Source organism: Dasypus novemcinctus, chromosome 16, assembly GCF_030445035.2.
Source record: "Dasypus novemcinctus isolate mDasNov1 chromosome 16, mDasNov1.1.hap2, whole genome shotgun sequence".
Taxonomy (NCBI): Eukaryota; Metazoa; Chordata; class Mammalia; order Cingulata; family Dasypodidae; genus Dasypus; species Dasypus novemcinctus.
Genome location: NC_080688.1, coordinates 4260169 through 4273776, shown reverse-complemented (window position 1 = coordinate 4273776; position 13608 = coordinate 4260169). Strand labels below are relative to the sequence as shown.

At 34.5% G+C, this 13608-nt stretch overlaps 1 protein-coding gene across 1 annotated transcript; it reads right to left on the bottom strand.

The window, feature by feature from the left end:
* Positions 1–11055: 11055 nt before the first annotated feature.
* Positions 11056–12003, bottom strand: LOC101420266 (olfactory receptor 5V1-like). The gene has a single exon (XM_004482141.1). The coding sequence runs from the start codon at positions 12001–12003 to the stop codon at positions 11056–11058; it is 948 nt and encodes a 315-aa protein (XP_004482198.1).
* Positions 12004–13608: the final 1605 nt, after the last annotated feature.

The following is a 13608-nucleotide window of genomic DNA, read 5'->3' as shown; positions in this document are numbered from 1 at the left end:
AGCTGTTCAAAGAACGAGCTTTTGCTTTTATTGATATCTGTATTTTTAATTAATTTATTTATTTTGTCTTTGTTATGGATACACAGCTCACAAAAAACATTACATTAAAAAGTATAAGAGGTTCCCATATACCCCACACTTCACCCCACCCACGCTTCCCACGTCAGCAACCTCCTTCTTCACTGTGGCTCATTCATTGCATTTGGTGAATACACTTTGACTTTTGAACTTTCTTTCACATATTTATGCCCTGATCTTTACTAGTTCTTTCCTTAATCTTTGTTTAGGATTAGTTTGCTGTTTTGTTTTGCTTTTCCTAGTTTCCAGGTGTGCAGATATATCTTCAATTTTAGCTCTTTCTTTTATTTTTAACAAATCAACTTTGTCGATATATATTAATAACCATAAATCCATCCAAAGTGTATAATAATGGTATTCACTATAGTGAATATAGTTGTGCATTCATCATTTTAATCATTTTAGAGCATTTTCATTATTTGAACAATAATAGTACAAAAAATCAAAATACAAACATCCAAACAAACAAATCTCATCACCTCTCAATTTCTCTCAGCTTCCCTTACCGTACATAGCTTCTATTCTGTTTCCTTCTCCTAGTTTATTTGTATTTATATTATGTACAATTTTATATGTACAATACCACCCTCATTTGTATATGACATAATGTTTCACTATTATACAGTCCCTTGTTACATTTTTAAGCTTTCATTCTAGCAATACAAAATCCTTACACTCTTTACTTCAGTCATCCCCATATAATTGCTCTGCTAGTCACAAACACATGATGTGTTTTCACCATTTCCATTCATTTCAAAGACTACAAATTTTCAACCAGTTCTGAACAAATTAACCATCAGTCTTCAATTCTCTACCCTCATTCTATTTACTGGTGACTTATATTCTATTATTTAATTTCTTGAGGTTATAGCATATATTTTGGGCTATAAATTTCCCTGTCAGATCTGTCTTTGCTGTGTCCAAAAGGTTTAATATTTTGTGTTCATATTTTTATTCAACATAAAATATTTTCTGGACTCTCCTGCAATTTCTTCCTTGATCCATTAAGTATTTGAGTGTGTTGTTTAATCTCCATATATATATGAATTTACCCTTTCTTTCCTTTATTAATTTCCAGCATCATAACAAATGAAAACAAAAAGGTTTTTGTACAATTCAAACTGTACAAATGTATTGAGCCCTGTATTGTGAACCAGAATATTGTCTATCCTGGAGGAGCACTATGAGTTTTTAAAATAATATATATCTTGTTACTTTGGGGTGCAATGCCCTGTAGATATATATTAGTTTTAGTTCATTTAATAAAATATTAATCATCTGGTTCTTTATTCATTCTCTGTTCAGTAGTTCTATCCTATATTGAGAGTGGTTTATTGAAGTCTCCAACTATTATTGTGAGAATATCCATTTTTCCCTTCAGATTTTCCAGTGTGTGCCTCAAGTATATTGGGGCACTCAGGTTAGGTGCAAAAATATTTAATAGAGTAGTGTCTTCTTGTTGAATTGTCTCTTATGTTAATATATAATGACTTTCTTCATCCCTTATAAGGGTTTCATATTTAAGATCTATTTAGTCTGAAAATAATATTGCTATTCCAGCTCTTTTTTGGTTAATATTTGCATGGAATATCCTTTTTCAACATTTTAATGTTAAGCTGTTTGTGTACCTACATCACAGATGAGTCTCTTTTAAACAATATATAAATCACTAATATTTTTCATCCATTCTATCTATGTCATGTGATTGGTGATTTCAAGCCATTAACATCCAATGTTATTACTATATAGGAATTATTACTTCATCCATTTTGTACTTTGGCTTTCTGTTTTTATATCATACAATTGTCTGTCTTTATATCCCATAATTTACCCTTCCTATAATATTCATTTCTACATTCTCTAATTCTCTTGTACTTGCTTTTGCCTTTTGGTCTGCAGCACTCCCTGTAATATCTCTTGGAACTCTAGGCATTTGTTAACCTACTCTACTGGGTTTTGTTTGTCTCTTAAAATTTTGAACTCACCCTGATTTTTGAGGGACAGTTTTCCCAGATACAGAATTCTTGACAGGCAGTTTTCTCTTTCAGGACCTTAAATACATCATAGCCCTTTCTTTTCACCTTGATATTTTTTCTAATGAGAGGTCAGCACTTAATTTTATTGATGATCCCTTGTATTTGATGCTTTCCTTTTCTCCTGCTGATTTCAGAATCCTCTCTAAAGGTTATATTTGTCATTCTGAAGAGTAGGTGTATTGGAGTAGGTCTATTTGGATTTTTCTGTTTGGGGTGTGTTCTTCTTCTTGGATATTGATATTTATGTCTTTTTTAAGGGTTCAGAAGTATTGTCATTATTTCCTCAAATATCCATTCTTCCAATTTTCCATCTTCTTCCCCTTCTAGGACAATGATATTGTGTATATTTGTGCATTTTGCTTTTTCATTCAATTCCCTGAGACTTTTTTCAATTTTTCCTTTCCTCTTCTCTTTCTCTTTTACTGTTTTTCTCCAATTCAAATATTCTATCTTTGAAATGACTAAATCTGTCTTTGAGCAATTCAAATCTGCTCTTCAGCATGTCTAATGTATTTTTATTTTTTTCAAGATTTATTTCTCTTCCCTACCCCCAACCCCCCATCGTCTGCTCTCTGTGTCCATCTAATGTATTTTTTTAAAGATTTATTTATTTATTTTCTCCCCTTCCCCCCCACCCCAGTTGTCTGTTCTCTGTGTCTATTTGCTGTGTCTTCTTTGTCCACTTCTGTTGTTGTCAGCATCATGGGAATCTGTGTTTCTTTTTGTTGCGTCATCTTGTTGTGTCAGCTCTCCATGTGTGCGGCACCATTCCTGGGCAGGCTGCACTTTCTTTCGAGTTGGGTGGCTCTCTTTACAGGGTGCACTCCTTGTGTGGGGGACTCCCCTATACGGGGGACATCCCTGCATGGCACGGTGCTCCCTGTGCGCATCAGTACTGCGCATGGGCCAGCTCTACATGGATTAAGGAGGCCCAGGGTTTGAACCGTGGACCTCCCATGTGGTAGATGGATGCCCTAACTACTGAGCCAAGTCTGCCGCCCCTAATGTATTTTTAATCTCCTCCATCATCTTTCATCCCCATAATCTTTGCACAGGCATTTATTTTTTCTTTATGCAAACAGAATGTGCATTCAATTTTTTCTTTATGCACACAGATTTTCTTCTTAATATCATATCTCACTTTAGTCATATTTCCTTTTGATTCATTGGATTTATTCAGGAGAACTGTGTGATTATACTTTATTTTCTCAAATCCTGTACCTCTTCAGGATATTTGGTTTGTTCTTTTGATTGGGGCATCTTTTCTGGTTTCCTAGTATAGCTTGTATTTTTTGCTGATGTGTAGGCATCTAATATGTTGATGAATTTACTTTGATGGCCAAATTTTCTCTTGTCTATTGTGGTTTTTTAACAGGTTTTTTTTTTATATTTGGTTCAACTTTTTTTAGTTTTTAAAATTCTCCATCTTATTATCAAAATCAGGTCAGTGACTCCTTAATGAGCCCATATCTTTTCCCCCAGAGTTTGGATTAAGAGAATACTAAAAGCAGTTTTCCTTTATGCAATTTCCAGACTCAAAAGTGATGGTGCATGATAGTGCACCTTTCCACAGAAGTGTTTTAATCTCTGTTTCTCTGGGTTTTGGTCAGGCCTGATTCAAGATTCAAACCACTCTGTTGGTCAAGTTTACTGGTGAGAAGTCTCCTGACAATTGCTCCCTTTTCCCTTGTAATAGCTAATATGGAGAAAAAATCTGTTCTCTCAATCAGCTGTATTGAGCTAGGGTTTGACCTGGGTTAATATCTTTGGGGTGTGAGAAAGGAGCATTTCCTGGCTGCTGCAGGCGTTTGGTTACTAATATTTTCTGTTTGGGTTTCTTAGTGACTTTCTCCCTCACTCTCCTGCGAGTTTTATAGTTCTATAGTTGGTTGTTGACACCCAAGGCAAGACTCTCATTTTTGCCCTTTCTCCATTGTTTTTGTGAGAGATTTGAGCCCTGCCTGTCTATTCTGTCACCATCTTCCTGGAACTCACCCATATATTTTTGAAGCAACAGTTCCATAACATAAATTTTCCTTTTATAAAGTTCAAAATAAATCTATGGAATATAGCTGTGAAAGAAATGTATAGTTCTCAATGCCTACATTAAAAAAAATAGGAAAGATTTAAAATTTAAGGGAACTGTATAATGGTAAAACAGGATGGCAATGGAATAAAGATAGACATGTTGGCCAATGGAATAGAATTGAGATTTCAGAAATAGATCTTCAAAATTACGGTAAAGAGATTTTTGACAAAGCTGTCAATCCCATCTACCTGGGCCAGAAAATTCTATTAAAAGATTGTCCTGGGAGAAATGGATACCCATATCCCAAAAAAAAAAAAAAAAAAATTGGAAGAGGACTACTATCACACACCTTATACAAAAATAGTAACTCAGAGTGGATTAAGGACTTAAATATAAATGCTGCAAATATAAAACTCCTAGATGAAAATGTGAGAATCATCTTCAAGATCTTGTGATAGGTGGTAGTTTCTTAAACCTTACACCCAAATCATAAGCAATGAAAGAAAAAAAAATAGGTAAATAGGGCCTTATCAAAATTCAATACTTGTTCTTCAAATTCTTTTTTCAAGAAAGTAAAAGGGGAGCTTACGCAATGGGAGAAAATATTTGTAAAACACATATCCAAAAAGATTTCATCTCAAATTTAAATAAAGATGTTATACAACTCAATGATAAAAATACCAGTAACCCAACTAAAAATTGGGAAAAATTCATGAATAGCCATTTTTCAAAAGAGGAAATCCAAATGGCCAAAAAGCACATGAAAAAATATTCAACATCACTAGCTGTTAGGGAAATATAGATCAATGAGGTATAATTTCATACCTTGTAGAATTACCATTATAAAAAATAAAGAATTTCAAGTACTGCAGAGAATGTGGACAAATAAGAACATTCCTTCAAAGTTGGTGGGAATGTAGAATGGTCTAACCTCTGCGGAAGACAATTTTTCAGAAGCTCAATAAATGTAAAAACCTGCCTTATCCGATGGGGTTAACTACCAGGGCAGATGGCCCCTCTTTGGAAATGGTGTTTATGTGTGATGAATCTGGACTCAGATGGGATCTCCCTTCATAAGACTTTCATGCTAAAGTGCTGGAGGTGCAGTTAATGTTGGGGTTTAAGATATATTTAGGGGATTTGAATCTCTGGACTGACAATGTGATAGCCAGATCCTGAGCCTCAACAGACTCCAGCACCTACAATCTGATTTATTGGACTTACCACACTCAGCTAAGATGGAGTTGAAGAAAGACAACCACCACACCATGGAGCCTAGAGTGATTACAACTGAAAATGGGAGGATTGCATCCAGCATCCAGGTGGAATCTGAGCCTCCTCTTGACATAGAGGTGCAATGGACACAACCAATCCAATGTCCACATAGAAGAGGTGGCATTGGATTGGGAAAAGTGGACATAATGGACAAAGGGTATGGGGAAAGGCAGGAAGAGATGAGAGGTGGAGGCGTCTTCGGGACATGGAGCTGCCCTGGATGGTGCTTCAGAGGTAATCACCGGACATTGTAAATCCTCACAGGGCCCACTTGATGGAATAGAGGAGAGTATGGGCCATGATGTGAACCAATGTATATGAGGTGCAGAGGTGCCCAAAGATGTACTTACCAAATCCAATGGATGTGTCATGATGATGGGAACGAGTGTTGTTGGGGGGGGGGGGAGAGGGGGGGTGGGGGGGTGGGGTTGAATGGGACCTCACATATATATTTTTAATGTAATATTATTACAAAGTCAATAAAAAATAAAAAAATTAAAAAAAAAAACAAAAAAAACCTGCCTTATGATCCATCAATCCCAATTCTAGAAATAAAAGTAGAAAATATGAAAGCAAGGACACAAACTGACAATTTCATACCAATGTTCATAGCAGCGTTGTTCACAATTGCTAAAATATGGAACCAGCCCAAATATCTAACAATGTGTGAATAAACACAAGGTGTTACATACATACAATGGAATCCTATTCAGCTCTAAGGAGAAATGAAATCAGGATACATATGACAACACAGATGAACCTGGAGGACATTGGTTTGAGTGAAGCAAGTCTGACACAAAGGGACAAATATGGTGTGGTCTCACTAATATATATACTAAATATGATGAGTTAATTCATTGATATAAAAACTAGGGCATAGGCTACTAGGAGATAGACTATGGGTTGAAAATTGTCATTGATGTTTACTGTATATAGAATTTAAGGTTTAGTGTAAAAGTGTGAAAATGAATTTGTGGTAACACATTAGAGTACTATAACGCATATGATTTATAAATATGACTGTGACTAAAAGGGGGTAGTCTTCAGGTTCTATGGTTATGACAGATAGATCTGGAGTTCTGTTCCTTGACAGTGGGCACTACTTTAGACTTTGTGCTCCTGAGTGTGATGGAGTTGGACTCAGATGAGACAGTCACTCTACCCATACTTCTGTCACTTTTATTGAATCTTTGGTTGGTACTGGGATTTGGGTATGCACAATTATATCATTGATGTGGAGACAGGAGACAATATCTGCAGGAGTTGCTGAAGGCAAGGAGAGGGATAAAAAGGTGTGATAGTGGGACATTTTTAGGACTTGCAATTGTGCTAAATGATATTGCAGGAACAGATGCAGGACATTGTATATCCTGACATAACCTACTGAATGGACTGGGAAAGAGTGTAAACTACAACATAAACTATTATCCATGTTGTGTAGTAATGCTCCAAAAGGTACTCATCAAAGGCAATGAATGTTACCACACTAATGAAAGAAGTTGGTGATGTGGGAGGAGCAGGGGATGTGGGGAGTGGTGTATATGGGAATCTCTTATATTTTTAAATGTAACATTTTGTGTGATTTACTTATCTTTAAAATAGATAAAAATGAAAAAAAGAAGCTAGTCTGTGAATGTAAATGTCAATTGACAGGAAACTAAAGAGTAATCCAGGGACTGTATAACATGGTATTTTTAGTGGTGGATGAAGATTGTGGTTAATAGTAAAAATGTAGCAATGTTTTTCTTTTACAAAGTGTTAAGGATTAATGTATCTTATGGATGATAACTAACAGCAATATTGTAATTTTTTGCAGCAATTACAAAGAAGATATATCAATTCAAAGAACAAGAAAAGTGGTACAAATAAGAATATGGGTGTTTCCTTCCTTAGTCATGTAAATGTCCTAAAATTCTGAAGTGATGACAACACAACTGGTGTAATGAGAGCCATTAAGCATACACTATGAATGGATTTCACAAAGCAAGAGACTATATAACACAGTGAATCCTTTGGGGGTAGATGGACTGTGGTTAACAGAACAAATATGAGAACATTCTCATGAAATATAACAAGTATAAAATGCTAGAACAGGGTACTAAAAATGGGTAGGTTGGGGAAGAAACACAAAATGAAAGATACTGTCTGTAGTTAGTAAGGTTTGGTGATGCTCTTTCATAATTTGTAACAAATATTTGTAACAATACAAGGTGTTGGTTTTGGGATGATACTTGTGAGCTCTGTATAATGATATGCATTTTTTTTAAAGTTCACAACTTTTACTATATAATTGTTCATGTATGTTAAAATATGAATGATATACTACAATAAATTTTTAAGTGGAAAAAAGAAAATAATATAACATTTCTGAGGTTGTGAAAATGTGCAAAAGAAGGCATCTTTAGGTAATGCTGTTCTCCCAAAAAAAAAAAAAAAAACAGCCCGTGGAGATCCTGGACATCCCTGTCACATGACAAGGCACATAGCAATAATAGAGATGTCTGCTTTCTCCTCCAGATTTGTTTCTTTCAGTTTCTGTCTGTTGTCTATGGACTTTTCTCTCAGCTTCTATGGGTTACTCTCTTAGTTCTTGTGTCTTTTTTTCCTGTCTCTGCCACTCCCTCTCCCCATATTTACCCAATGATAAAAGATTCTTTTAAGAAGATCAAGACCCACCCTTGGCCATGCCCTTCTCAAATAATCTAATCAAAGACCATTAACTGAAGTGAATTAATTAAAGTTTCCCATATGCAACTAGTTCACACCCACAGGAAGGAGTTAATTTTAGAACAAAATTTTCTGGGATTCACAAAAGCCCCAAACTTCCAGACAGTCTTCTTCAAGAAAAAAATTAATACCATTTTCAAAGTTTTAACATCCCCGGGTTTAGATTGTCTCATCTAACCAAGACTAGGGAAGCATGACACCCACCAATTTCATTCAGTTTAATAGATGGATTTAAAATGTCTATTTCTGAACAGTTCTCCCATGCATATTTTAGGATAAAGCAAGAGAGAAATAACACACTATTAATTGTATTTCAAGGACATTTCTCTTACTCAAGAAGAAGAAACCAGTATTACCAGGATTTAATCAACTTGATTATGCTCCAGAAACATTTACTTTAATAAGCATGGCAAAGTCTACAACTTTTTAAAAAATATATTTTTAAAATGTTTCTTTATTGTTGGCAAACTCAAGGCCTAAATTATATCATGTTTAATGAGAAACACAGATTGGGCAGGACAGAATTTAGATTTCATAGTGGTTTGTACAGTCCATATATAGTCCCATTATTAGAGCATTTTTGTGTAGCAAAATCATTAAAATTACTGATGATTTATTAAATAAATATTTGAGTTTCAGCTATCTAAGCAGATATATTGTTGAGTTTTAAAGTTGTAATTCAATTTTATCTACTTCATTTAACAAATTCCATGATGTTTTCTATGCAGTGAGAATTTTATTCCAATCTTTTATAATATATATAAACTCTGATTTAGAGAATAGAATGAAGACTTAAAACAAATAAAAACATATACAATTATCACACATTTCCTTCTTCAAGTCTACATGGATTATTCCACTCTGTCTAAATCTAATTAACAGATGGTTCATAAAAAATATATAAGTAAAAGCTATTTGATCAGCTATAATACATAGCTGTGTAGTATCTTTGAAGTTACATATTGAGGTGTTATTGAGATTTGGAAAAGGTACTCAATCCTAAAGCAAAGATTCTCAAGGCACATACAGTCTCTACTTTTTGAGGCACAGTTATATATGATAAGGCTATTACTTCATAAAGCCTTGAAATGATTAAACAATCAGTGGAGGAAAGCACTGTGCATCTTTGAATAATATAAGAATATTTCAATATTGATGGGATCACTGCAGTTAGTCATAAAGAAAGGAAAGAATGTGGTTAAGAGGAAGAGAGAAGATACTGAATGTAGAGGGCTAAAGTCAGGAAATGTAGAGTAGGTCTACATTTTATGTCTAATAGACAATAGATATTGTCTATTAGAAAGCAAATAAGGGGGAATCAGATGTGGCTCAATGGATAGAGTATCTGCTACCACGTGGGAGGTCCACCATTCAAACCCAGGACCTTCATGACCCATGTGGAGCTGGCCTACATGCAGTGCTAATGAGCACAAGGAGTGCCATGCCACACAGGGGTGTCCCCCATGTAGGGAGAAGCCCCATGCACAAGGAGTGTGCCCCCTAAGGAGAGCTGCCCAGCACAAAAGAAAGTTCAGCCTTCCCAGGAATGGTGCCACACACATGGAGAGCTGATGCAGCAAGATGATGCATCAAAAGAAGAGTTTCCTGGTGCTGCTGACAAGAATAGAAGTGGACACAGAAGAATACACAGTGAATAGACACAGAGAACAGACAACTGGAGTAGGGGTAGGGGGTAGCGTGGTACGGGAGAGAAATAAATAAAAATAAATATTTTAAAAAATAAAAAGTAAATATCTATTAAAGCAAATAAATGTGATCACCAAACTGGTAACTAATTTTAGGAAGTAATATGAATGCACAGTATTTGGGAATATTATGGAGAAAATTATACATTGTTGCTGACTTAAAATTCTGAATTACATAAACCAGTGTATTTCTGGAGATGACAAGATGAGAAAATCAATTGAGAATGCTGAGTAATCAATAGTCAGCAATGATAGTGCTGTATTCACAGTGAATCTAAGTGCTGAGTTTCAAGAAAAAGCAATGCCTAATTTCAGGAATCTGAGTAGTTGGACAAAAATCAGGGCATCTGATGAGCAAATGTGTGCACATGTGTGGTAGAAGAAACTTTCAATTTTGAAATGATGACATCAAAATAATAATAATGTAGTTATGAATGAGACATCTAAGACCAGAGATACCGAAAAGTAAGTGCTCTACTTGGAAGGAAAAATGGAATCAAGAGTGGACATAGTCACAGGAAAATGGTAAAAGTGGAGAAATTTAGAGTGAGTGGAAACCAAAGATGAAGAAGATGAAGAATGAAATGATAAACTTAAGGAAACATATGAACATCAACATGTAAACACTTAAAGATAGAATGAGGAATATCCACAGATAGTGTGATAAAGAAATAGTAATAAATGCAATTATAGATATAAATGTTATAGAAAATACAGATGATATAGATGACAAATATAAATATAAATGGATGCAAGTATAGATATAGGTATGGCTATGTCTATGGATAAGGATGTGGCTATGGTTATGACTATCGCTATTGCTATGAATATGGATATGGATTTGACATCAGGTAACACAGATTCACATTTACTTAAGACAGGACCAGATTATCCTACTTTTACTAGTTCAATTATTATTGATAATGTAACATACTAACAACATACATAGTAACACTCACTATATTTTACCCTCAAATATTCAATTTGAAAGATAATTTTTTGTGATTCAATGGAAAGAGGGAGATATAGGTAGATGCAAAGGCATAACTCTAGGTATATGTGTATGTGTGCAATGCATAAATCTCAATATATACATAGGTATAGTACTCTACATAGATATCTAGATTTATATGTTTTTCTATTAATTTTTCCATTTCTATGAATTCAATATCAGTGGAGGGCTAAGTAAGTAATTTTGCCAATATTATGTGTGCTGTAAATATGTTATATTATGTAAAACCTTTCTGAGTGCTCTTTTAACCTCTGCATTTCTCAAGGTGTAGATTAAGGGATTTAACATTGGGTTGATAACCACATACAGTGTTGAGATGAGTCTGTCTTTGGCAGGGGTGTTTTCACTGGAGAAGGGTCTGATGTAGGTAAATATTGCTGTGCCATAAAACAGGCAGACAACAAGAAGGTGGGAAGCACATGTGGAGAAGGCTTTGCGTTTCCCTTCGGCTGATTGAATTTTCAGGATAGTGGATATAATGTAGATATAAGAAATAAAGGTGATTAGAGAGGCGGGGATTGCCAAAACACCTCCTACCAGTAAAATAAGCATTTCTGTCACAAACGTGGAAGAACAGGAGAGGGCAACCAATTGTGGGATATCACAATAATACTGGTTAACACGATGGGATTTACAGAAAGACAGGCGGAAAGTGAACACCGTATGCAGAAGGGAATTCAGAAACCCTGCTGCCCAGGTTCCAGCCGTCAGCTGGGCACAGCGTACCTTGGTCATGATGAGTGTGTAACGAAGGGGGAAACATATGGCCACATACCGATCATAAGCCATGACAGAGAGAAGGAAGACCTCCACTCCAGCCAGGGCCACCAAAAAATAGAGCTGCAAAGCACACCCAATAAAAGAAATGCTTTGCTTCTCAGTCAGGAGGTTCTCAAGCATCTTGGGAACGGTGGTTGACGGGCACATAATGTCTAAGAGGGACAGATTTGCCAAGAAGTAATACATGGGTGTGTGCAGCTTTTTCTCAGTCCCGATGACCAGGAGAATGGTACCATTTCCCAACAAAGTGACCTGATAGATGACAGCAAAAACAACAAAGAGAGGATAGCGCACCTCTGGAAGGTCAGAGAGCCCTGTGAGAATAAACTCATCCATGGTGGTGAGATTGTAGATGTCCATCTCCTCTCTCCACTTGGGTCTTCTGCAGAAAGCAAAGCCAAAATACAAAGATTAGGATCGAAAACCTAGGAGCCTAGTGATAATCAACACTAGGGAAATAGTTCTAGTGTGATTGATGAATTGTGTTAGTCCTATTTGAACTGCATATTTCAATTATTAAAACTATTGATAAAAGAATACCATGAATTTATGGTATGTCTTGGAATATTCATGCTCAATATTTAAGTAGAGGTGAAAACTAAAATTAAACTAGATGGTGAAATTTAAAGTTAAAATTTCACTTTCTTAGTGAAACCATTCTCGATCAGTGAAGAACATTTGAGTTTTTACCATTTGTGAAAGCTGATGGTGCACACCCATTTCCCTCAGGCACTTAACATTTTTTGCTTTTCATTATCTCAGGTTTTAGAGTTTAAGACACTGACTCAATTCTAAGTAACTTGAAGTTGGAATCTGTGCATTTTTCCTTAATATGTAAACTGTAATAACTGCGAGCATTGGCAGGCACTTAGTAAAGTGTCAATAAATAATTTTTCAGTGAAAGAATGCATGATTTAAATGTTGCCTGCTTTAACAAAGTGTTCTTACTGGAAAGGAATAAATATAACAATTCCTCTACAATTTAAAAATCATAATTATTTAAATATGAGTATTAATATGTCTCCTTAAAAGTTGTACCTTAATAGAAATTAAATTTATCATATGTAATGTAAATAAAACTTGGTTGATATTGTTTGAATAGTACCCAAACAAGAGACAGATATATTTCCATATATATTCCCTTTCCACCTAAAATTTAATATTCAAATTTATATATCCTAGCAGATATTGCTCTTATTGACACTTTTCAAATTTTATAATTATATGTCAGTATAGCATAATAGCCCAAATTATTACAATGTTTATGATTATTTACAAAAAGTATATTGATTTCATTGCTGTTTTACAAATTGATATAATGTATTTTTGTCACTTTAACATCTAATTTCTCTTTCTATAAACATCACATGTGCATGATAGAAAATTCAAATAGAAAATATATTTTAAAAAATAAAATGCAGCAGTCTATATCTGTTTTCCTACATAATTCTCAATGGTAATATTCTTTTATGTGCATCAATTTTTAAAGATTGCTTGGCTCAGCTAAAATGTGTAGCATAAATAATGCAAAGTATAGATAATGGTTTCTTTAAACAAATACAACCATTGTTTTCTGCCAAGTTATTTTGCCCAGAAAGATTTAAATAAGAAATTCTGAAATTAATTGGAAGTTATTATTGTTCTTTCCTTAAAAGCATTATAACTATTTCTATTCTTTCTTCTCCTTTAACAGAAAGAGCTCTGTGCTCTACTTGAGAGAAAATAAAATCTTATCAGTGATGTTCTCTAAATAATGAAATTTTTGAAATAAAATTTTATATTAAGCACAAAATGCTTAGATAAAATTATTCAATGAACAAAGCTTTGTTAAATCAGTTAACAGAGAAGGATTGAAGTAAAAAATATTTCTAGGATTAAATCTCAATATCTCAAATGTTCAAGAGTCTAGAAAGTATTATATATTAAAACTTTGAAAGATAATAGTGAATAAAAGAAATTAAATTA

Excerpts from the sequence above, each read along its gene's own strand:
- LOC101420266 (XM_004482141.1), bottom strand. The coding sequence starts at position 12,003 with ATGGACATCTACAATCTCACCACCATGGATGAGTTTATTCTCACAGGG.